The sequence below is a fragment of the Rhinolophus ferrumequinum genome, chromosome X (genome assembly GCF_004115265.2).
Source record: "Rhinolophus ferrumequinum isolate MPI-CBG mRhiFer1 chromosome X, mRhiFer1_v1.p, whole genome shotgun sequence".
In the NCBI taxonomy this organism is placed as follows: Eukaryota; Metazoa; Chordata; class Mammalia; order Chiroptera; family Rhinolophidae; genus Rhinolophus; species Rhinolophus ferrumequinum.
Window position 1 is genome coordinate 89,940,476 of NC_046284.1, and position 26,573 is coordinate 89,967,048.

General features: G+C 39.1%; 1 protein-coding gene across 1 annotated transcript in view; it reads right to left on the reverse strand.

Annotated features, from left to right (window-relative positions):
- Positions 1–26,573, reverse strand: part of LOC117022945 (amine oxidase [flavin-containing] A) — a 57,073-nt gene that overhangs the window by 3,849 nt on the left and 26,651 nt on the right. The window contains exons 4-12 of the mRNA XM_033107209.1: positions 20,747–20,851; positions 19,899–19,990; positions 15,177–15,318; positions 12,350–12,499; positions 11,897–12,056; positions 10,917–11,013; positions 6,981–7,034; positions 2,839–2,896; positions 1,560–1,657 (exon numbers count right to left, since the gene is read on the reverse strand). Coding sequence (XP_032963100.1) covers positions 1,560–1,657; positions 2,839–2,896; positions 6,981–7,034; positions 10,917–11,013; positions 11,897–12,056; positions 12,350–12,499; positions 15,177–15,318; positions 19,899–19,990; positions 20,747–20,851 — 956 coding nt within the window. The remainder of the gene's footprint in view (positions 1–1,559; positions 1,658–2,838; positions 2,897–6,980; positions 7,035–10,916; positions 11,014–11,896; positions 12,057–12,349; positions 12,500–15,176; positions 15,319–19,898; positions 19,991–20,746; positions 20,852–26,573) is intronic.

Sequence of the window (26,573 nt, forward strand, 5' to 3'; positions counted from 1 at the left end):
CCCTACACTGCCTTTTCAAAGGGGTGCTTTCTTTATGAGATCACATCTGATGGCAGACCCCAGCCATGGGTACTCTCAGGGTGTCAGGAGGAACTGTAGTGGTGAGTGGGAAGACAGGGAGATTAAATGATTTCTGGCAAAGGAGAGACCTGAGGGATTATACGTCTATCTCAGTCACAAGATGTAAAGTACAGCATAGGGAATATAGTCAATGGTATTGTAATAGCTATGTATGGTGTCAGATGGGTAGTACACTTTTTGGGGTTATCACTTTGTGAGGTGTGTAAATGTCTAATCACGTTGTTGTTTTGTACACCTGAAACTAATTAAAAAAAATCCTCTGTACAGTTAGTGTCTGTAAATTTATCTGGAGTTGGATGGGGGCAGGGAAATGGGCCTTGTCTTACAAAGAGGTCTTGGCGAAGAGAACCATGGAAGGACTGGGCTGAATGGGCAACTCTCCCCCCTACCTTGTTGGCTTTGATGCCTACCTCATCTGCAGCCACTTTCATGAAATCTCCTAAGCTGCACATCTCCACTCCAAAGGCCTTCACCTCAACCCACTGTCATGCCTTTTTCCAATTCAGGAATGTTTGGCTTCATCTATTCTTGCTCCTAGTCCCATCTTACAGACTTCTACTTTGACTTCAGAATTACTCCACTTAATCAAGTCTCTTATCACTCACAAAGGGTATTTGATTCAATGAATAAAACAACAAATAAATAAACAAAAATCTTATGTAAGGAAAAGGTTAACAAATTCTTCCTTCTCTGGACAAATGTGACCTTGAGTTAACTTTCTAGCTCTTTGGAAACGTGATGAAGGTATAATGTCAACCATATTACCAGACAGTATTGCTTATGCTAAAAATGCCTCCTCAGCCTCACAATGGTAAATTGCATCTGGGCCGGGAGGACTGGTATGAATTGTAAATACCATAGTAGGAGGTTATCACTTTGGGCTTTGTTGAGTGTTGTGCCTCTTATAACTGGGCATGTCCCTTGCAGGGACCCGGGACACTATGCCTATGAGGCTGTTATAAGAGACAATGGCTCCTATGGGGCATGAGGCTTCTAAGTCAAGGCAGACTACCCCACCCCATGTGGTTATCACCTCCTCACACGTTAGATGCATACAGTGGGGACGCACCTCCCCACCCCAAAGAGGAATATATGATGCTGCCCTGTTGACAAGACGTGTTTAGCCCATGTCCTTCTGAGTAGATTGGTGCCCAGGAGCCTAGGGTAATCGTGTGAAACTAAATATCTAATTGAGCTCAAAAAGGCCCCTTGGAGGATACTGTAGCTTCTAGAATTTTCACATGTACTGCTGATATCTGAAATCCTCACCAGTGTTCTGCTATCGTTCCATGTGCTGACAGTTATTGTTCTACGTACCTACATACTTATTTTCCTATGGACATCCAGAAATATACAAACTAATTACCTGGGACATTAGAAATAGGAAGACTGGCTACTATTTCTAAAGTTGCTATTGAACTTATCTTTTTAAGTTTGGTGCATGTCTTGTATTAATTGGTATAGTGTCTCGGTAGTACCTTCCATATTGAGTCATGATCCCAGGGGGGAAGTAGGCGGTGTAGCAGCCCCCGGAGTACTGCTCTTCGCACCAGTTCTTTTCTTCATAGTGCACTGGCTGCAGTTCAGTGGGGAGAAAATTCCAAAGGAAAGACAAAGCGGAAATGCTGCCAGTCAACAATGAATGCTCTTGTGTATTTTACTTTAACAAAAAGTTTACACTTTTTTTAAAAAGGTGGTCCTGTTTTTCTAATTTAAGGGGAAACATGACAGTACCAAGTAATGACCTTTTATGAGGTACCAAGTTACAAAACATGTATACTTTGACTTTCTCAACTTCTTCACTACGAGAGACACGAAGTATTTCAATATATGGAAAGGAGGGCATCTCCACACAGATTCTGAAGTCTTTAGACCCAAGTCTACAGGAAACCCCATCAACAATTGGGTTCTGGAAAGGTGTGTTCAAATCTCTGGATTCTCTAAATAACAGACTTTACTTCTCCATCTACTAAGGAGGTAGAAGATAAGCGCAGTATATAAGAAAGATTTTTTTCCCGGAACACTTCTCTAAGCTAGAAAAGTGAATGATAGGAATCCTGCTAAAAAGGGGGAGAATTAAAGATAAAAATTTTTCTCAAAGGGCATGAGAGAACCTTCTCTGATTTCTTTCCCTAACACATTTTGCAAGTTTATTATTTGAACAGTTCAGAGATAATCCCCTAAAAGAGCCCCTAGATATTTAGTAGGATCTTCAGAAAGCATTTCATTTTTATAATTGCTTTCAGTGGTGGATTGAAAGCACTGAAATTCCTAAATGAGCTGTGAATTGAGTCTACAGATGGAAAAATAAATTAGTATGACTTTGGCCTGGGCAGAGAGTCTAGATTCAGTTATATTGTCAAGTATATACTCCGGTGCTGTTGCCAACAAATGATGACATCTCTGGGATTTCATTTCACAGCAGCCAGTTGACACTGACAGGAGGGCAGGACCTCAGTTCTGGGAACAGATTTCATCCACCCTGGAGGTAATACCTGCAGCTCCAGGCTCTTATTCCAATTGGCTGCCAGTCATCCAGTGAACATTTAAAGAGCCCGAGGACCCAGTGCATCAGAAATTGCTTGTACCTGACAACAGTTTTCAATGGCCTTTAGTGATTGCTGAAGTTAATCCTCCAGTAAGCATATTCCTTTATACTCTCTTCCTAAGACTTTCAGGAAACCGGAATCTGCTTTGCTTTACAATTTAGAGCACATAGAGCAGAATCTGCTAGGTATTAAAACTGGGGATTCTTACATGTAAAGCTTCTTCGGATCCCAGAACTTTGGAGTACAGCTCACAGATTTTTCTCTTCCTAAAAAATAGAACCAAAAAAAAAATGTTAAGGAAGTAATTAATTGATGAGTATAGAATAAACACAGTGAGTTTCAGGTTCTTGCCAATGAACCAGATTTATCAAGGAAAAGTTAAAATCAGTGGCCTTCTGCAGCTACACAAAATAAACACTTCTGTGAATGTCTGCATTCAAATTAAGTCTATGCCTTGATACAGCCATTTGATTTAAAGATTCAACAGCACTTTCCTTTTTTAAAACATCTTAATCTCTTTTACTACCCAATACCATATCTATTCAAGATTAAAATGGGGAAATGATTTTAAATTAAATTCAGTCATTTTAGGAATTGATTCTAAATCACTTTTCTGGAATATGTAGAATTCTAGAATAATCTCTTTTGTAAGTCTATAGTATGTATGACAGTATCTCTTAACCATCCTATATTTATGTTTCACAGATCCTATGAACATATAAAGCTCATTTAATCTTTTAAGCATAACATAAAATATGCTATGCCAGGAGAGGCCTTTAGTTGTTGCAGTCTAGTAATCTGCCACTTGAGAGAATGGTCTGTGGACATAGTATTCCAAAGGCCATCTGGGAAGTGGGCATGATGCTTTAAGGAAGTGACGTTACCTTCAACAGTTGCTAGTTATGCTCCTAATTCCTTATGTAAATGACATGGCACAGATTATGTTGTAAAATTCAGTAGCTTAATTTATCTAAGGTCCTCTTGAAGAAAGATATATTTTAAACTCACAAACACTCAGTGAAATTAAAAAGTTCTAATTTACTAAAATCACCTATTTTAGAAATGAATGGTTCTATGTAGGGATTTGTTTGAATAGGTTCACACTCATGCCATTATTAATATATATTTTTGGTATTTACCTTCTTAGTCTTTATATAGTTTAAACATTGAAAGTGCTCTGAAATATTTGTTATAGGCTAACAAGCAACAGGAAAAATATTTGCTGAAAAATGTGGCAAAGGGTTTAATTCAAATCTGTAAGGCAAGCATTGAAAGCTGAAGAGACAAATAGCCAAAATGGGGGGCATGGGAGGGAAGGAAAAGGTTATACTTACTAGTAATAAAAGAAACAGATTTTAAAAGATGACGTTATATTGCCAATTACATTAGAAAACATTTTTAAAACGTGTCCCCAATTTCCCTGAATAATGTTGGACAAAATGTAACCTTATAAATTTATCTGAATGCTCATGTTTACACCATTTATATAACTCTCAGAACGTCTATCTTGTGGATATACAGTATTAAATCAGGAAGAGGAGGTGGAATTATAAACACTGCTTATTGCCACCATTTTACCATGGAAAATTTTAAGGGAGAGACATATGCCACTCCTGAGGTGATGTCGCACAACATTTACGTAGCTATGTAAGTTCCAGTACAGAAAGGAATAGTTTGGTTTCCCTTCAAGAAGCTGTTCACACTACAGATCAATAATCATAAAGGAAAAGAAGGACTGAAAATCTCAAAACTACTATCCTCCTGTCTGTCTCTGTCTAACCCAAGCCCCTCATTTCAGAGATGAGGAGGCTGAGGTTCAGTGCACTCACTAGAACTGTTCAATATCATTCAACTAATTAATGGTAGGACTGAGGCTCAACTCTCCTAAGCATCCTGCCTGTAGCAAGTGCTCAATAAAAATTTATTGAATCAAAATCCATCCTCAGCTTCGTACGGTATCCTCTTTCCCACTCTATGAGATAGATGACTGATTCTTACCTACTTCACACGAGTGTTACAAGGAATAATTCCAACATTTTAAGTCAATTAGAAAACAAAAAAACTATTGGCAATGAGGCTTAACTTATTTGGGGGACATGTAATAAAATCTTTATTAAAACAGAGGGAAACCTAAAATCCAATCAACTGACGTTACAGCTAATTTTTCATTCATAAATGATAAATCAGTAATAAAAGAAATATGTCATTATTTACTGCATTTCATATGATTAGATGAGTCAAGGATGAGTTCATGCAAACACTTCAAGAAATTATCTTCCCCATCCCTTGCTTTCCTCCCATTAAAATTAAAACTGCTTGGAAAAGTTATGTAAGACAAGGATGTTGGAGCAATACAATGAATGACTAGTTGGGCTCTAAAAATAATAGAACATATTATAATGACAGCCCAAAAGGCCATTGTATGAATCATCTTGTAGTTGAATTAACCCACTGGTTTCTAAATCTGGCTGCTCATCATAATCATTTGAAACGCTTATTAAAAAATACAAATACTCAGGCCCCACCCCTAACCTACCAAATCATAATCTACCAGCCTCAGAAAAATATATTTTCCAAACATTATTTTTTAAAATTTAAGCATGGTTCGTATACAGTATTACATTAGTTATAATAGTTTCAGGTGTACAGTATAGTGATTGGACATTTTTATATCTTACAATGTGATTACCCCACTAATTGTAGTAATCATTTGTTAATATGCAAACTAATCACAATATTGACTATATTTCCTTTCACCTTTTCACCCATCCTCCCACTCCCTCCCCTCTAGCAAACATCCTTTTGGTCTCTATTTCTGAGTCTGTTTTTGTTTTGTTTGTTCACTTGTTTCTTCTTCTTCTTCTTCTCCTCCTCTTCTTCCTCCTCCTCCTCTTCTTTTTCTTCTTCTTTTTTGGATCTCACATATAAGTGAAACTATATGATATTTGTCTTTCTCTCTCTGGCCTATTTCGCTTGACATAATACCCTCTAGGTCCATCCATGTTGTCTGTCCCAAATGGCAGGACTGCATTCTTTTTTATTGCTATATAATATCCTATCACACACACACACACACACACACACACACACACACACATCAAAGATCCTTTGGGAGATTTTGATGCAGTCTGGTCTGGGAACTGTTGCTTCAGTCAATGACATATTCAGAGTTCTAAGGGTTTTGTCTTATAAAAATTTTTGAGAATTTCAGCCACCATGTGGAATCATAACCAAATGTCTACATACAGGCTGGTATTTAGTTTACTATTAATAAAGAGGGAAAGCAGGAAATCCAAAAGAAAATGTCAAGCTTAGTGTGGTGTAATGAAAGAAAATATACATTAGATGATATTACTGAATTTGTCACAAGCTAGTTGTGGAGCCTTGGCCAAATCATTCCCTGTCAGTGGACCCTAAATTCTTCCTCTACTGAGTGAGTAGGTGGACACAAAAATAGTTCCCTTCCTGACATCAAATCTCATGGTAGCTCAAATAAACAAATCTGTGTGCAAATGTGGGAACTTCTATAGTCTATCCCTGATTTCCAAGGTCATCAAAGTAACTCTGAAAGCAAGGGCTGCTAGTGGATTTGCTGTTAATTTTTAAATTAAATGTGGAGAGAAGTACACATTGGTGTGTATTAGTTCTCTTAAAAAGCTAACAAAGGATTTAGGGCTACCCTAAAGAAGGGAAGCAGAGAAGTTCCCAGAAGCAGCTCCTCCAACAGCCAAATAACTGTTTCCAGGTAAGATTTTATTTGAACAAATGATTCAAAGGCAAAACAAAACAAGAAAAATACAACAAGACAGAAAGAGAGAAAAGGAGAAAGAGAAAAAAAGTCATTGTCCTAAAACTGTTCTATACTAGGAAGCTCTTGGGAGAAGGGGACATCATAGCTGTGTCCTAGATAATCTAGGTAATTCCCCTAATATAAGGGAAATACTTTTACATACATAAGTTGAAACACAAATGTATGGATTTGATTTTCAGAAAACATGTCAGAGAACCTTGGAAAAGGACTAATGGTCTTGCAAGGTGATTGGGACTCAGCCTCTAAAGCTTTTTTTACGGCTAACGTCTTCCATGATTTTTATCCATCCATCTTACATGAAAACCCTACCTCTCAACCACTGTAAAATAAACACAAATATGTAAAACTAAATTAATATATGCACATAGACAAGGACTGAGTCGAGAAGGCTGTAGCAAAATACAAAATGGTTGATTTTTTGGGATTTTGAGAATATTATTGAACTACTGTGTTTTTCATAATGCTATTATATTGTTGTTAGTGCAAAAAGCACAATATAAAGCTAACCTGTTACATATGTTTCAGAAGTAAATTCTTACCTTACGTCTTTATGGAGTTTAGCAAGGTGGATAGCTTTTCGAGCAAGGATGAAACTGGAGAGAGAGGTTACATTTGAATGATTAGGTGACAGTGGTTTATTTTTTTTAATTAAAATTTATTGGGGTGACAACTGGTTAGTAAAATTACATAGGTTTTAAGTGTGCATTTCTATAATACATCATCTATATATATCACATTGTGTGTTTACCACCCAGAGTCAGTTCTCCTTCCATCACCATATATTGGATCCCCTTTACCCTCATCTACGACCCTCCTCCCCCCTTACCCTCTGGTAACCACTAAACTATTGTCTGTGTCTATGAGTTTTTGTTTCTTTGTTTGTCTTGTTCCTTTGTTGTTTTCAGTTTTATATCGCACATATTAGTGAAATCATATGGTTCTTGACTTTTTCTTTTTTTAAAAAAAATGCAACCAACTTTACTCTTATGATACATGCACTTTTCTGTATGTTACATTTCAATATATATATATATTAAATTTTTATTGGGGAACATTGGGGAACAGTGTGTTTCTCCAGGGCCCATCAGCTCCAAGTCATTGTCCTTCAATCTAGTTGTGGAGGGCACAGCTCAGCTCCAAGTCCGGTTGTCGTTTTCAATTTTTAGTTGTAGAGGGCACAGCCCACCATCCCATGGGAGAATTGAACCGGCAACCTTGTGGTTGAGAGCTTGCAGTCTAACCAACTGAGCCATCTGGCCGCCCCTGTTCTTGACTTTTTCTGTGTGACTTACTTCGCTTAGCATAATAATCTCAAGATCCATCCATTTTGTGCAACTTTAAGAGTTGCCTCTTTTTGAAGTGTTCTTGACTCCACCTGCTCAGCATTAAAATCACCCACACCCTCCCATTATTTCCCTTTACCAGAGCAAAGGCCATGCTGTCTTCAGTCTACCTCTGTGTCCAAAACCCCTGCTAGGCTGTGGGCTCCTAAGTGACAGGTGACCTCCTACTTAATATTTTACCCCCAAAGTTTAGCACAGTTCTTGGCATACAGTAGGAAATCAAATGTCAGATGAATTAATGTTGGATTAAGTGATTATCCTGGTAATGACTGTTGCCTTCTGACACAGGCAACAGTCATTACCAGGATATTCATTTCATACTTGATAAAAGCTGAAAAACCAAATATAAATAAGTGCCTATAGTGGAGTCCATGATGGGCCACCCTGATCCCTCTTCAGAACCAAGCACTCATTCCCTCAGCTCATAGCTGAACCCTTCCCCAGCAATCTCACTCTGCAGCAGAAAACTGACTGACTCAAGATCCCCCACTCTCCTCACAATGACTGGCTGGGGGGTGCGGTGGGTACCAAAGCCCACCCTCTTGCCTCAGTGCAAGGTACCTCTGAAGGACCATCCCGCTCGAGAGTTCACTATGGGATGGCTTAGGACTCCATTGGGACAACATTGGAGCCCAACCTCTCCCTCTGCCGGATCCTGATTCTTTCCCTTCCCCACAGGCAGTGATCCACAGAGCACTTCGCAGTAAACCTCCTGCACCCAAATCTCCATCTCTGAGTTGGCTTCCTTGGAAACGGGCCTAGCACAATTCCCAAATTTAGTAACTCAGTAAAATTCAGTTATAATCTGTCTGCTCCCCTTTAATCAAATAGAGTCTATTTATTATACTGATACTACTAATAGCATGTATATTTTAAAGAATTGATTTGTGAGAATAAGTCCTTAGTTATAGTAAACTGTTACTAGAAAGCTTTCAAAACTCCAAATAAGCTAAGGGACAATGAAATTATTTCTTCATTTAAAAAAGTTTAAAAATTGTATTTCTTTTGTTCTAGACAAAAAAGACAAGTAGATCAGGACTGAAAATGCAGGGGATGAAAACAGATATTTCATCCTCTCCCTCATCCCCAAATTAAACTTATTCTCAATTTGATTGACAACTCCTTTAGAGCTGTTATTCGAAATCATTCTGGGAAGCAAAGATACAAAACATATTTGTGCTACTCCAGAGAATAGTATTTCAGAGGAAGTTCTGGACTGTTTAAAAATTTTGAACTACTGAACTTTATGGGATATAGTCATAATTTTGCTTATGTTATCACGTGCTAGGAATGATTTTAGTTAAACTTTATGTTTATGTAAGAATCAATCATCTTAGACTCATGCAGTATTTCAATGAAAATCACCAGTATCTGATGAAAGAGTAAATTCTTTATCTGAAAACCTTTCTAGATTTTGGATGCTTTTTATAGTTCCTTTTCTAAAGGGCAGTGAGTGTTGACTATTTCTGCCAAATCTCCAGTCAAGAATGAAATAACCTCTTTGATCTAAGTCTAACTGTGCACAACTATCCTTTAAGTTCACTTGGTGTTTTATTGAGGAAATCAAACCTGCTGGTTTTGGGTTGGGAACATTTCATGGCTCTAAAGTACAAGTTCCTCTCTAGTTTCCAAAAGGCATTAGTTATAGTTATCACAAACAGTGCTGGGCAAGTAACATCCCTATCTTCAAGGCTTTCCTTGCCCAGAGCAAAGAACAGGGTGGAGGCAATATAGTTTCAAGGCAAGAACAGGGTGGAGGCAATTGTCCAGATAAAAGAGATGGGATATCACCTTTTAGAAACTGCCTAAATAATTCCGTTACCATCTGGAAGGCTTCTACCATACATGTTCTTGTTTAAAAAGCTGAAGAAAGCCAAGAAGGGCAGATGCCACAATATCTAACTCTCAGGGCAAGAAGAACACCAGCGTTCTTCCATCCACAGTTGGACTGGTCTTGAATGAGTCTCCTAAAAACTCTACTTCAGTCTCCTGCTTTCCTTTGGCATATAGAAGGTGATGGCAAACTGCACAATTTGTACCTTTTCCTGCCCAGAGAGGTTAGAGATGAAGCGGATTTATTATTCCTGTGGTCATTATGTTGTGAGCACCTGCCCTTCTCAGGGAGGCTGGTGCTGCTTCTCATATTTTACAGCCAGAGAAGTGATTATAAAATGTTTTGTTGGCAGTCTGGTAGCACAGCCTGTTTTCTAAGTCTGTTGGGTCATAGGTCTGCTCCTTTTGGTTTTGTAATTTCCCCTCAATGACGCAATGCGCATGAGCTAGACTATCCCAGGGGTGAAGAAGGAAACCACTGGGCTCTGAAAGTCACTTGAACGGTATAGAAGCTGTGCTCTTCTGTTGCCATATGGTAGAATAAATAGCCCTTTTGTTCATATAGCTTTGAGGAGGGCTAAAAGGCACGGCAACTGGGAGGCTGTAGTACTCCTTAGCAATTCCTTTGTGAGGGTCCCACATCCTTCTCTGGATCCCTAGTCCTCCAAGGGAAGAGCAGTTGTGTGCCAGATTAGGAGGAGAGGAAAAGTGCTCACCTTTTCCAGGCACAGAACCTCACCCTGGACCATCCCTGGTGAATGACAGCCACAAAGTGACCTACTGGAAAAAGTGTCATCCACTTGAGGCCTGGCTCTGCTTCCAACTGCACTTCCTAATTGGTCATCCATCTTATATCCCAGGGTAACAATGAACACATTAACATTTGCAATGTAGTGATATTTGGAATGGAGAAAAGTATAAAGTCCAGAAACCCTAACTTTGGAAAGTTTTACAGGGTAAAACAGTTCTCATTCCAGAATGATTATGGACATTCTGCCTCTAGGTAGGATTGTCTACCATATCGCCTGTCTAGCTTCTTCTTTTGCTGCCCTTAATATATAAGTTTTATGGTGGAAAGAAATATATGGGCACAAATTCAAAATGGTGTCAAGATTACTAAGCTTTCCAGTGCTTTTGTGTCACATACAAAACATTAATATTTTAATACATGGAACCATGATATATTTCTGTAGGGCTATTTATCATTGCTTGAGCTTGATTCCAAAACAGTATGCTCTGCCAGCATCCACACCAATACAACACAATTTGGAAAATACAAAACTCCCGGTTCTAACTTACCCCATGATGGCGGGCAGCGAACCATCTGGCTTGGTGTCATCCAGGGTTATTGAAATTGGGGCCTCCTCATCTTCAATGATCATACAGCCACAGTAATCTTAACCAGGAGAAAATCAATAGGAAATTGAGACTGACTTCAGTAGAGATTTAGGTGGAAAATTATACATATATAAAAAACTATTTTGCTAAGAGGAAGACAGCTTAAACTATTAGTCTTGGCCCCAATCCTAGAAGCTATTTCCTATAGATACACACAGTGACTATCCAAGACATCTGTTCACCCAGACACATGGGAAATGATGCATCTCAATGACCCTTACATAAAGGTCATGTATGACCAATGCATGGCTAAAATTGTAAGATGGCCCTGGAGTCCTAGAATCCATAGGGAAAGAGAGGGGTATATTAGAAGGAATCACCCCTATGAACCCATAGAAGAAATACTTTGAGTATGAGCACAAGGCTTATCAACAATAGCCACCATATCTGCCCAGACCCTGCCTCATTTAATCCTCACAATATCCCTGCAGTAGGTCTCATTGTTACTTACCATTTGACACAAAGAGACTGATGCTAAGAAAGGTGAAGTGTCACACCACAGGCCACACAGCTAGTAAGCAAGTGAAGCCCAGGAATGTGTGACTTCAAAGCAGTACTTTTTCACGGTGCTCCTTTGTCTCACTCTGTTCATAAAGAGTAAGTAGCAGAACATATTCCAGGAGCCAGGATAATGGTGGCCCTGCAACAGATGGGATCTCTTCCTTCCCTTTCACTGTCAGCAAGTGCTCTTGAGGTCGTTTTGTGTTGCCAGGGGCTATGAGGAGGTCAACCAAGACAGACTCAAATTTCTGATCCTTTCACTACCAATTTGAAAGCACTTATATTTTATTCTGTTCAGTGTCTAGTATAATGTTCCTAAAAAAAAAAAAAGTGTGGTTCCTCCACTTAATACAATTTAAACATGAGTAAATGTAACCTACCCTTCTTCTTCCAAAAGGCCTCCTTGTAATACATCATGCATTTAATGATAGCACCCATTGGAAGACGCTGGATTAACTGGTTTCTCTCAGATGGCAGCTCGGGTCTGAAGTGGATCTTGGCCGTCAAAGTTGGAGGGATGGCACAAATTACGTATCTGCACTAAAACACAACAAACACAAAATACCACCTCAAATGTGAGTCACTGCGTTTGCAGAGGGCATGAAACAGCATATCTGTCATTTTGAATGACACTGAGCAGTACAAACATACAAAATGAGGCCACTGGGAGGCAACAAAACAATAAGGCAGGTCAACCAAGTCTAATAATTTGGAAGACTGAGTTGGAAACATGCCAGCATTAATTATGCCACTGCTTGGATTATACTTGGTTAGAAATTGCAGAAGATACGAGGCCTATTTAATACATGCTCCTTTTAACTAAACTGAATTACCTCATAAACTTCATGATTCAATGTCTCTATGATGATATTGTCACCTGACTGGTCAACATAGGTGACAGGACACCTCAACTTCACTCTGTCTCCGAGGAGGCTCATTATCCGTTCGCTCACTTGACCAGATCCACCTACAAACTTCCGTTCCTATAGGAGACGGCAGGCAGGAAAGGAAACATTATAAAAGCCCAAGGAACAAATACCATATTTGCCACTGATTGGAAAGTCACAGGCCATATCTTGACTCTCTGCAAACTTAAGTGTTGGAAGAACTCATTAGAACAGAGGCAAAGTCTACCAAGAGACCTTGACCATTATGCTCTGCACAGTTTCTGGCAAAGATAAGGCATTACTAGGTTATAAAGTGACAGAATCAGAAGAAATGTTCCCCTATACCAGTGTTCCCTTGACTGAATGCAAATATCACCAATCTGTGGGCTTTAAACGCCTAAGAGTGAAGTGCATGGGAAACAGAAGGAACTGTACATCTCTCCCAGGGGATGTGGGGTTTGCTCTTTTTTAATTAATTATTTTTTTCTAGTTGTGTTGAAATGGGGATTCAGTTTCTAACTCCGCTTGGTTTCTTAAAGCTCCAGCCAATGGGTTTCCAGGCAGATTAAAATGTTCTCTAAGAGAATAGGCTCATGGTGCTCTTAGAAATCATCTGGTCATTAGCAAATGATGTTCTAAGAATCTAAATCTCAGATATTGAGTAAATTTTTACAAAAATGTCTGGAAGTTTCAATAGGGGGCATAAGGGTGAAAGCTAAGCACCTGCAGGTTCCTCCAGACATTGTTAAATAATTCCCTTGAACAACCATGTAAGACTATGAGCACTCGATCCCACTGCAATCTGATGTATTCACCATGGAAATGGTCCTGGCTTAATCTAAGAAGGTAAGCCCTTAATACAATGCATTGCATCAGAACCAGGGGATATATTCAGCTCATTGCATAAGATTCTCTGAATGGTTAGAAATACATGCAGATAGACTGAGGCACAGCCCAACATTTGACAGTCATGCAGTGACTTTTTATGCCTTTATAACTGGCTATTGTTCTAATTACACCGCCAAAGTTCTTTATAAAAATATTATCATACTAGTTCAGACCTACATTCATGATGTGTCTTTCTTCAAGAAACTGGGACCATTTAATTTATAATTTGCCTTCTGTTTCCCAAGACTTATTTTGCCTTTTAGTATAGTAGAGAGATCATGGACCATTTCTATCTTGTTCACTGTCCACCCCTCCATGTCTAGTATTGATTGAATTAAATTATTAAAGGATAAATCTAAGTTCTTTACAAAGATATTGTGATAATTGTTTGAAATTCATAATCTGAACTGTGCTTTCCAAAAGGTCATGTAGGGTTTGGCTAGAAGTATCTTGCCTCCTCTGAATGAGGAATATAAACACAAAATATGAAGCGAGATACCTCAGAAAGTAAAATAAAGGTTAAAAAGAGTACTGTGTAATTTCTGCCTATAAGTAAAGACACAAAAAATGTAACTGTCCTACATTTGCTAAGCTAAGGGTCAAATGGGCAATAACTCTTGGGGCCACAAGAACAACTTGGGTTTTTATAGAGATCGCCTAGTGGTATGGAGCTGGGCAAATGCTAGTTAGCAGCAAAAATTCAGAATCCAAAATGTAAAATTTACTATTGAAATAGTGGTCATAAATTACTATGTGAGTTAGAGGAAAGAAGAGTCACTTCCATTCTGTAACAGTTAACATAAAAGAATAACAAACACAGAATGTGACAAAAAATTCTTACGTCTGGAACAGAGGATGACTAAGTACAATAATTTTACAAGTACAGTAGGCACCTCCTTATCTGCGGGGGATATGTTCCAAGACACCCAGTGGATACCTGAAACTTCAGATAGTACCAACTCTATACAGAGGGTGCCAAAAAACTGTATACACATTTTAAGAAAGGAAAAAACTGTATTAAAATTGTAATACTCAATATATACCGATAACAAAAGATGAATACAAGTCACGTTTGACTTCTGCAATTACAAGAGGTACTCAAAGCTGTTACGTTACCATCAGCGTAATTTTAATGCAGTGTTTTCCTTTCTTAAAATGTGTATACAGTTTTTTGGCACCCTCTGTATATACTATGTTTTTTTCTATACATACACTTTATGGCTTCTCTTTGGCATATCTGAATTGCCAGCATCACTTTAGTGCCATGTGAAGTAAAACAGACTTACTTGAACACAAGCACTGTGATACTGTGACAGTTGATTTGATAACTGATGGCTATTAGTGACTCATGGGCAGGGAGCATCTACAGTGTGGATACACTGGACAAAAGGACGACTCATGTCCCAGGAAGGACAGAGCGGGAGGGTACGAGATTTCATCTCACTTCTCAGAACGGTACACAATTTAAACTTATAAATTGGTTATTTCTAGAATTTTCCATTTAATATCTTCTGACCATGATTGACCACAGGTAACTGAAACCACTGAAAGAGAAACCGTGGATCGGGGTCATGGGCAACTGAACTAGGAATTTTTGGAAATGAGTTATTTCAGTAATTTAGCTCCTCCTATATAAATGATTTATTTTACCTACCTCCAAAAGGAAAGAACTGAAATTCCAAAATCGAAATAATTCAAAATGAACCATTCTTTAGCTGTCAACTTATTTTCAGGAATGAGAAATTTTGTTTTCAGACGTTTTTTGAGATCATTTCAAGCTGCTAATTATTCATGTTTCAAAATATGGAAGCAATTATTAAGATGCTGATATGGGTGAGGGCAAAAACCACAAATGAAGTTACATTTGAGAATGCACCCTCCATACCTGGCCCCCGTTGGTAACCGAGAATATCCGAGTGGTGCCACCACACTGCTTCACATACCACAAGAACCACAGGGCAGACACCTCGTGGGGCTCAGAGGTCACATTGATATTCACAAAAAGAGATGCAAACTGCTTAGCAGAGCTGGTCACAGAACAAGAGCAGATGTCAGAGGCAAACACATACGTGCTTCACAGAACATCATCTTTTTAAAACACAATTTAGTATGGTTAGAAAACACTTCTATGGCTTTTCAAAGAAACCCATGAGCTAGCTCAATTTCTGAAGTAATGCCTATTTTAACTCTTGGGAAAAATAAAGTTTCCTCTTGCTTTTAGAAAATTATGGGTTAGCTCCAAATATTCTAATCCTGGTACAGTTTAAAGGGTCAATGTGAATCTCAGGGATAATTAAGGATATTTGTTCCCATTAATTTGGATAACCATCCTATATTCTCCACCTCCACTGCCCCACCCTTGTCAAGGTTACCACTGCCCGTCACCTGGGTTACAATTATGGCTCTTCATGGTCATCCCTACCTAGTCATCCTATATTTCCTCTTGATGTTTCTCTATATTATAGCCAATGAAGACATTAAACAGTCCAAAACTCAAAAACAAAACAAACAAAAACCCACTCTGTGTAAAACCCTTCAATGGTCTTAATGGTAAAAGACAAAAGTCATAAATACGGCCAAATTTATCTTGCATCATCTGCATCTCAACCACTTCTCCAAAATCCCATTACATCACTTTGTCATGGCATCTATATGATCTAGGAATACCATCCATACATTGAAAAAAAATTGCCAATCTTCTAATGTCAGGTCCTTTATAAGAGCTGTTCCCTATTCTCTCTACCTAGAAAATAACTTCCCCCAAACCATCCACTGTTGATAACTCAGACCGTTCACTGTGTTTTATATGGAAGATACCATATGCACATACCATCCATTGTTCCTGTCTCGCCCCATCCACTGCTGCTCATTCCTAGAAGATACTATCCCCCCACACAATCAATCCCTTCTGTCAACCGTCCCTCTCCCCCAATAGTCACTGTGGGGCACTCCTGGATGATACCATTCCCTCACATAAACTCTCTTTTTGTACCTCCCAAGTACTGTGGCTCATTCCTGGAAGATACCATTCCCTGTACCATCTACCCTTCACCTATCCACATGGACTATGGTTTATTCCTAAAAGTTACCATCACCCACACCATCCAATCTTCCCGTTTCCCTCACCATGCAACAGCTCATTCCTGGAAGATACAATTCCCCCACACCATCCATCTTTCTTGTCCCCCCCATCCACTATGCCTCATTCCTAGAAAGTACCATACCCACACACCACCCATCTTTCCTGTCTCCCAAATTCACAGTGGATCATTCTTAAAAGATAACATCCTCTTACACCATCCACTCTTCTTGTCGGCCAATCAACTGAATCATTCCTGGAAGATACCATTCTCCCACAACAACTATTATTCCTGTCTCCCCCAACCCACTGTGACACACTCTTGGAAGATACCATCCCCACACACTAGCCAGCTCTTAGACTCCCAATATCCACTGTGGCTGACTCCTGCAAGACACCATCCCTCCACACCATTCATCCTCAACTCATGTCTCCATATCAACTTGCTCATTTCTGGAAGATACCATTATCCCAACTATCCATTGTTCCTGTCTCCCCTCATCCACTATGCCGCATTTCTGGAAGATACCATCTGCACCATCCAACTTTCCTGTCTCCCGCAATACAATGTTGCTCAATCCTAGAAGATATCATCTGCCCTACCCACCATCTATCCTTCTTGTCTCCTCCTCAAAGTCAATGTAGCACATGGCTGAATGATACCATCCCCTCACATAACTTTTTTGTCTCTCCCCATCCACTGTGGCTCATTACTGGAAGATACCATCCCCACACACCATCCATCTCTTATAGCTCCCTATATCCACTGTGGCTCACTCCTGGAAGATATCATGCACCCATACCATCGAGTCTTCCTCTCTCTCCCCCCCATCCACTAGCTCAATCCTGGAACATACCATTCCCTCATTCCTGGAAGATACCATCTCCTCACTCCATCCAGTCTTCCTATATAACTCCATGCCATTCATTAGTACATTCTTCGAAGATACCATCTCCTCACAAAACCTCTTTTCATCCCTCCCATTCACTGTGGCTCATTCCTTGATGATAACATCCCTTCTACTATCTAGCCTTCCTCTCTCCCCATGGACTGTGGCTGATTCCTGGAAAATGCCATCTGCACACAACATCTATCTTTTAAGTCTTCCCCCATCCACTATGATTCATTCCTGGAAGATCCCATCCCTTCATACCATCCATTGTCCACTCTTCTTGTCTCCGTATCAACTTGCTCATTTCTGGAAAATAGGATTCTCTCACACCATCCATTTTTCTTGTCTCGACCCCATCCACTATGGTCCATTGCTGCAAATACCATCTAAACACATATTCCATCTCTTATGTCTACCCCTAACCACTGTGGCTCATTCCTGGAAGATACCATCCCCTCATACCATCAATCATTTCTGTCTTGCCCCTCCCGATGTCACTGTAGAGCATTCCTGGATGATACAATCCCCTCACATAAATTCTCTTTTGTACGTCCCCATACCCTGTGGCTCATTCATGGAAGATATCATGCTCCCACAACAACCATCGTTCCTGTGTCCCCCAACGTGCTGTGACACACTCTTGGAAGATACTATCCCCACACACTAGCCATCTCTTAGGCTCCCTATATCCACTGTGGCTGACTCCTGCAAGACACCATCCCTCCGCACCATTCATCCTCAACTCTTGTCTCCATATCAACTTGCTCATTTCTGGAAGATACCATTATCCCAACTATCCATTGTTCCTGTCTCCCCTTATCCAGTATGCCTCATTCCTGGAAGATACCATCTGAACACACAATCCATCTTTCCTGTCTCCCACAATACAATGTTGCTCAATCCTAGAAGATATCATCTGCCCAACACACCATCTATCCTTCCTGTCGCCCCCTCCCAAAGTCAATGCAGCACATGGCTAGATAATACCATCCCCTCACATAACCTTTTTGTCTCTCCCAATCCACTGTGGCTCATTACTGGAAGATACCATCTGCACACACCATCCATCTTTTATGTCTTCCATCAACTATGATTCATTCCTGGAAGTTACCATCTCTCCATAGCATCCACCCTCTACTCCTTGCCTCCACATCAACTGGCTCATTACTGGAAAATACCATTTTCCTACACCATCTATTGTTCTTGTTTCGACCCACCCACTGTGGCTCATTGCTGCAAATACCATTTAAACACATATTCCATCTCTTATGTTTCCCCCTAACCACTGTGGCTCATTCCTAGAAGTTACCATCCCCTACAGCATCTAGCTTTCTTTTCTCCCCATGGACTGTGGTTTATTCCTGGAAAATAGTATTCCCCCACACCATCCATCTTTCCTGTCCTCCCCCATCTACTATGCTTCATTCCTGGAAGATACCATCCCCCTCACTCCATCCAGTCTTCCTGTATCCCCCATCCCATTCATTAGTACATTCTTCGAAGATACCATCTCCTCATATAACCTCTCTTTGTCCCTCCCTTCTACTGTGGCTTACTCCTGGACGATACCATCCTCGCACACCATCTAGTTTTCTTATGTCCCCCACCCCTATCCACTAGCTCATTCCTGGAAGATAGTATCCCCTCATCCTTCTTTTCTTTCTTCCCCCATCCACTGTGGCTCATTCTTGGAAGGTACCATTCACACACACTATCCGTCTCTCATACCCCCCCTTCTACTGTGGCTCATTCCTAAAATACACCATCTGCACCCTTCTTGTCTCCCCCCATCCTCTGTCACTCATTCCCAGAACATGCTGCTTTCTAAAATCATCCATCTTTCTTGTATTCTTATCCACTATGGAGCATTCCTGGAATATACCATACCCCCAGACCTTCCACCATTCTTTGTCTCCTCCCACCCTCTGTAGCTTATTTTTAGTTGATGCTCCAAGTTTTTAGTTTCTGTTTAGAGATTAAAGAATATCTCTTTTATTTTCTGACATTTCATGTTCACTGTTACAGTCACTTTCCCAGCATTACATATTTTTTTCTGTAATGCCAGTCTCCTGCTAGAAGAATATAAACTCCTTGAGGGTAGGGGCCTTGTTTAACAAATTCACCACAATTCCTCAGTGCTTAGTACAATGCCTTCACATAGCAGCCCCAAAATAGTGACTGAATGATATCTGTAAGTAACTCAGCTAATAACACAGATTCTCTCTGAAAATGTATTATTTATATTTTTTGTTAAAGTAAACTAGTGTACCTCCAGTCTCATATTTTTACATGTGTTTAGAATTACTTTAATATCTTTCCAACCTGTTTCTGTAGCTGAACTCTATATAATCTGAAAACACAGTTACTTGTTTTATTGCAAATCACAAGACTCTTTCATTAGAAAAAAGTTCTACATCATTCACCTACTTTCTCCTTATGTTTTAGATTAATTTTATGTTCAAACCTGGTCTGAAATCTTTAAAGTGCCCTCAAAGTTGCTACTGACTGAAAGACCATTAGGTTTCCTCTTAACTTTTTTCCTATAACTTATAAAGAAAAAAATTTTATAGTTCAAGATAGGATAGAAAGGATCAGAAGGGAAGATAAAAAGTAAATGTTAAATAGTCAAGATTACTTTGTCCAGCAGATTTTATCAATGAGATCTTTCATTGTCATCCGGTCCCATTCTTCAGCATGTGGGGCATCCCATGGTGCATCAGCTGGAATCTGCAGAGAAAGAAGGGCCCATATCCAGGTGTGATGGTCACTGCCGACTGCCCTGCCAAGATGCCCTAAGAAGAACCTCGGAAAACTGGTCTTTCTGTCCATGTTGGAATGTGTGATTGGCATACAATTCAATGTATAGATAGTGGTAAGGTGGATATGGATAGTTCTTTGGATTCTATGTCTCAATGCTGTTGTAATAATAATACTAATAATAGCAGCAACATATAAATATGTAATATGGAGACCTAAATCAGTAATTTTTGATGATGATGATCATTATTATTATTACTGAAAGCAAACACCCATTTTAAGTCATCAATTTGAGTCTAAGAAAGTGATGTTACAGAGCCTGAGACTAAATTAAAAACCTTGGTGAAAACAAATCTTTCTTTCCTTTACTGCTAAAGTGGCATCTCATATGGGTAAGACAACTATAAGTAGGGGACCTGGCAAAAACACGTGACATAAATTCTCAGTGGTATAGATTGGAAAGCACACAGGCATTAGTATCAGACAGATGTGAGTTTGAATCCTGGTTCCCCTGATGTGTGGTCTTGGGGAAATTACATAACCTCTTGGCACTTGTTTTCTTCATTTGTAAAGCAGAAATACTACCAATTTGGCAGAGTTGTTGGGTGCATTGGAAATGATATGCAGCACTGTTCGGAGCACTGTTCCCTGCACTGTGGAAGGTTAGTAAACAGCTGCTATTGTTATTTCAGAAACAGGTCATGTGCAAAGCTGAACACACTTTACCTCCTTTCCCATGTTATCCATTGTCCGCCAGAGATTGTTGTAATCCAGATATGCAATGGGGTTCCATACTGGAGGGAAGGCACCTCGAAATGGGTAAGTTCTCCCCTATAGCATAGAAATAAAGGATAATGCCTTAAATTAGGATGGCATTCTAAAGAATCCCAAACCAACCAACCTAAGAGCAATTTTCAAAGTAACAGGATCCTCTACTGTGTTAAAAGTATCCCCTTTGATGTAGTCAATGTATTTTACCTATACAGGCCCCAAATTTCAATAAAAATTGGCAAAACTTCCCTGGTATCTGTTACCTGCTTTTAATTTATAGGACATAATAGACTTGAACTTATTCTGCTTATATAGAAAAAATATATAAACTTAGTTCATCTTAGTGTCTAATGCTACAATATTTTCAACTCCTGAATTCCTAATTAACCTCTTTGAAGGATGTTCCTACTCACATGAGAGCAAGATGATGACTATCTTTGGCCCACATAGAGGACTAGAATAACAAAGCACAATACCTCAGACTGTGTTTTAAAGTTCACACAGGCTAAACACAGACTGGCTAGATGACAGACTGTACCCAAAGTCAAGAATCAAAATATTAGAAAAATGGTATAATGAGCATTTGCCATTTTTGGTTGCCCAGCATCCATTCCCCTTTCCTAGTAGTACCTTGGTTTCTTCTTGGGAAACTCCCTCTCCTCCTCTGTAGATAGATGTGTTTTTACCATCTCCCATTACAGCAGGTAATAGGCTAGATACTTTGTCTCCCCTCTGGCTCCTGGTGCAGCCAGGCTGTGAGCCAGTGATTTGAATTTGGCCAATCACACACTCAGAGGACTCGGACCCTGGAATAGGTCACCCAGGGACAGAAGAAAGTTGACTCTTCGTTCTCTTTCCCCATGGCAGCATGCTGAGCAGGTGCTTTGTGCTATAAAGATCATGGCTATGGTTCTTGCCTCCAACTTGCCAGATCTCCCCTGGTCTCTGCCTGTTCTCAAGTGTGGCCCTCCAGCCTCTCATCAATTTTGTGGGCCCTGATATCCTTTCAGTAAATCTTTTGTTAGCCTGAGTTGGTTTCTATTGCTTGGTACCAAGACCTCTAACACAGAGAGAGCTGATTATTAGCCACCATTTACTTCATTTCAGTTGTGTGACAGGAACTGTGCTATGCAAATCCAGGGATGAGGGGAGAGTGAATCCTAGAAAAAGAGATCAGGTCTGGGTAGTTTCTAAGGCCTTATTTCCTAGTTTAATTCTTTTTTCTTTAAGAATAAAACATCTTGTAAATCTTCATAAGGTTGCAATACTGTCTACTAATACAATTTTGCATGAGATTCTGGTTTTTTATCAAATAAAAACATATTTGATATTTGTAGAAAGCCTACTGTGTGCATTGCATGACATTGAGAGCTGTGTTAGATTTTTCAAAATGGCTAAAGCAAAACTCCTGACCATCAAAGCAGGGGCACAGGACATAACAGCATTTTCATTCAAGTGTGCACACTTGCAAGCATGTGCACACACACACATTCCAACTGAGTACAAATATATGGCAACCATTAAGTGACAAAGAAATAATTTTCCCTACCACAGTAGCAAATTCAAATAACCTTGACAGAATATGTGATCTGATTTCTTACCTGAAAATGCTATGTTGTAACATTGTGATACAACTTTTTGAGTCTCCAAATCCTTTATCATCATCACCACCACCATCACCACGTTACTAATATTTATTAAGATCTTTCTTCATGCCTAGCACTGGCCGAAGCTCTTCATTTGCGTTATCTCATGTAATGCTTACCTCAACCCTGGGAGGCAAGCACTATAAATATTTCCATTAAGTATTTGAGGAAACTAAAATCCAGGGATATTAGCTAGAAAATAGTAGAACAGAAGTTGCCTGCTTTTAAAGGCTTTGCTCATAAACATTAAGTTTTCTGGCCTGTCATATGGTTGTGATGGAAAGCTGAGATAGGTTTGTTCTAGGAACATCTTAAACTTCCCAACTAAAAGAGACAGAATTTTGAAATGTGAAACTTATAAAACTTCCACTCACATCTTTTATTTTTCTAAGGAGTAAAAATGGGACTAAAAAGCACTGGGGTGTAAGGTGACTGCTGAGGAAACACGGTCAACTTTGGAAAATGTTGAAACAGGTTCTGAGAGCAACGGACAGAGACATTTTATCCAGAACACAAAAATACAGTAGCATGGAAAGGGGAGAGACTGAGGTTAAGTAATAGCTCACAGGCAGCCTTCAGAACAGCTGGTTCTTGTTATAATCCTTACCTTAATTGAAACTGGGAAAAATCTACATTTTCCCCTGTGTTTATACTCAAGTAATAGTCTCATACAAAACTGATCTTTGCTTTAAAAATATTTAAAAAATTAAATATGCTCATCATCTGGGGGCATTAAGAAAAGTATTATAAACATAATTCAAAGCAACGTGTCTCACATTCCTAATGAAGCTCTTCTCAGGACTATGCCAGCCACAGTATGATTTCACACAAGGTCCTAAAGACCCCATAATCTGAGCTTTGATAAACAGAGGGGGCACGAGAAGTGAAAAGTTCAGCGAGAGAGAAGAGTCTAGCCTGGTAATCTTTTTAGTCATGGAAGCCATGAAATATTCTAAGAAGATCATAAAGACTCAAAAATTTAAAAAATATTAATTTTTATCCTGTTGACAGAGGCACCAAGTTAATAAAGGGATTTCATTAATTAGTTTCATTCTTAGCATTTTCTGGCTTCTCTGCACTTATTCCACAGAAAACCTAAATCTGCTAAAGAAATGTGTGTGTGTGTGTGTGTGTGTGTGTATATATATATATATATATATATATATAAACAGGCACGTACGTGTAATCTCTTCCTTTCTCACAAGCCTCTGGAAGGCTTATTCCCTCCATGGGCTGCTTCTAAACTACTTGTAGATAACTCGGGACTACTTTTGTGTGTGTGAACCCCCAAAGAAGTGCAGTGAGAAGGCCTGGAGATAGATGTCTCTTGGCTGAAAAACTGCCTGCTTACCATACCCCCTCAGTCTCTTAAATGTACTAATCCCATAGTTTCCTCACAAAGGTGTCAGCAGTTTCTCAATCCTAAATCACTTATCAGCAGAAATGCCTTTATGACTTAAAAGAGTGAGGCAGGAACTCTAGGAATACTTCCAAATGGTTACTGCTCTTTAAAAATAAAAGGAAAGAAACCTTGAGTAAAGGTCAAGTTCATTTTATGCCTATACTCTGAAACCTTCCTACCTTTCCAAAGTAGCCTTTAATCTTAAAAGATAATATCTTTGACACAGCAGAAATTGTTGATGTCAAGTAGAACTCAATGTCCCTGGAACTGTGCCCAAAATACTTAAGTCCCTTTTAGAAACCACATCCTCAATCTACCAATGTTCATAATAATGAGAGACTATTCCAGATAAGGACAGTTTATGGCTCCCACATAATTTTTCATTGTTGGCCATATAAGATAAACCAAGTTTATAGTAAGCAAGTAGTACTTACTGATAGGCATGTTAGAGACTTTCTTCTCTCTGTATTTTTGTATTTTAGTTAAACAAAAGGAAGTGAGTGTTATTAAAGAATATAATGGGGCACTGAGGAAAGCTGCCAAATATTTTTCTTTAATCATCTCAAAAATAAACAGACATGTTCTGGATTGGTTGAGCAACATGTCTGTCCAACCCATATGAATTCCATGTCACCCCTCTAGTCCCACTGTTTTATGACAAACCTGTAAGAGAAATCTTTTGGTGGTTTCTTTTCTATAGTTCATAATAATGCTTTAACTAAAGAAATCATCTTTAAAAAGACCCATTAAATAGGATAGCAATACTGTGTTGTATTAGTAGTTAAAAAAGAAAAACAATTTTCTTCCTCTTTGCAAATGCAGGTAGCGAAACTCTCTTCAAACATAAACAGTTCTACTCTACCTAGGAAAAGCTATCATACTCGACATGGAAAAATCTATCCATTGGAATGTGCTGGTTCTCCCAAGTCTTCCTCTAGTTCCCATTCTTTGCAAGACCCTGTCTTCTCCCACCTACTGACTCCCCTAGGGCCTGATCCCCAGCCTTTTCCTTTTCTCTCTGCCCACCCATTTACCTGTGGAACTCATCCGTCATCTGGGTTTGTTATTATATTTGCATAGTCTTATAGTTTGCATTTTCATGCTTCTGCTCCCTCTATGTTTATGAGTACTACCAAATTGTTATCTATAACCTCTCACACAATTTCAAGGGCTAGCAGAATGTTCCTGAGTGTTTGTTCATGACCTGATATTTCATCTTATTCTTAGCCCCCTCTCTCAGGACTTGCACAGCATCAGCTAACACAGTAGGCACTTGAATTATACAGTCCCATTTTTGTAAAAAGAGAATTATTAAGCTCTGGTATAATTGATGACACATCATCAAGAACGAAAGGTTTCAAATAGTTATGCCATCTTTCCCAAGGGATTCTAGTTATATAGAGAAATCACAAACAAAGCAATTTTGATAGAAACAATGTATGTTCTTCTGGAGGCTCTTGGGTAAGTAAAGGTAATTGACAGGGCATTAAAAAATATTTTTCTGATTCTGGGTGGTGAACACACAATGTGATTTATAGATGATGTAATACAGAATTGTACACCTGAAGTCTATTTAACTTTACTAACAATTGTCACCTCAATAACTTGAATTAAAAAAAATATTTTTCCTCTTTCACATATGCCATTGACTCAGGAGAAATAGGCAATTTAAAAAGAAAAAGATGAAAATGCTACACCGTCAGGACGAGTGGCTGTTTTTCTTTAACAGCTTTAAGATATTCACATGTTTTATAATCCATCCATTTAAAGTGTAAAATTCAATCGTTTTTGGTATATTCACAGAGTTGTGCAACCATCACTACATTTAATTTTAGAACACTTTTGTCACCCCAAGAAGAAACCCTTACTCATTAATAATCACTCTCCATTCTCCCCTACCCTATTTTGAAGAACTGCCAAACTATTTTTCAAAGCAGCTGCACCAGTTTACATTCCCACCAGCAATGTATGAGGGTTCCAATATCTCCACATCCTCACCAACACTTGTTATTGTCTATTTTTTGTTTTTTTGTTTGTTTTTTATAGCCATCTTGGTGGGTGTAAAGTGGTATCTCTTTGTAGTTTTAACTTGCATTTCCCTAATGACTAATGATGGTCAAAAGTTAAATCAGGATTGATGAGTGGATGGTCATGTTGCTGAACTCATCCTTGATGCCATGACATTTTTCATGTGGGCCCACTGAGCAAGTGACAATGGAAAGAGATGGTGTGATAGCTTTGTAATGTGTCAACTTGTTCAGGCTGAACTGGATTTTCCAGAACTTTGTTTCCTATATATTTCTGGTTAGGGTAGGTCACAAGAGAGATTCTTATGGGACATTCAGAGAGCAAAAGTGAAGCAGCATTCATTTTGTAGTTTATACACATTGTTGCTCATCCTCATAGCACAAGATAGTGGCCCATAGCACTTTGCCATTTTCTATACTGTATTAAACTGATTTATGTACATATCCTACTTTCCTGACTTAGTTTCAACACACCTGAAAACAAGGATTATGCCTCACATAGGTTCTAATCTCCTATATTGCCTTGTGAGTACCAAGGTTCCAAGAAATGTTCATTAAATAAAGAAATAAGAGGAGGGATGGAATTCTTGCTTTTATAGCCCATCTTGTATCACATCTAGCTCTCCCAAGCTCCTGAAAGGGTCCAGTCTTTTTCTATGCAAATGACTCCCTCTTTTCCCAACTCAGACAAGACTTTCTAATGAATG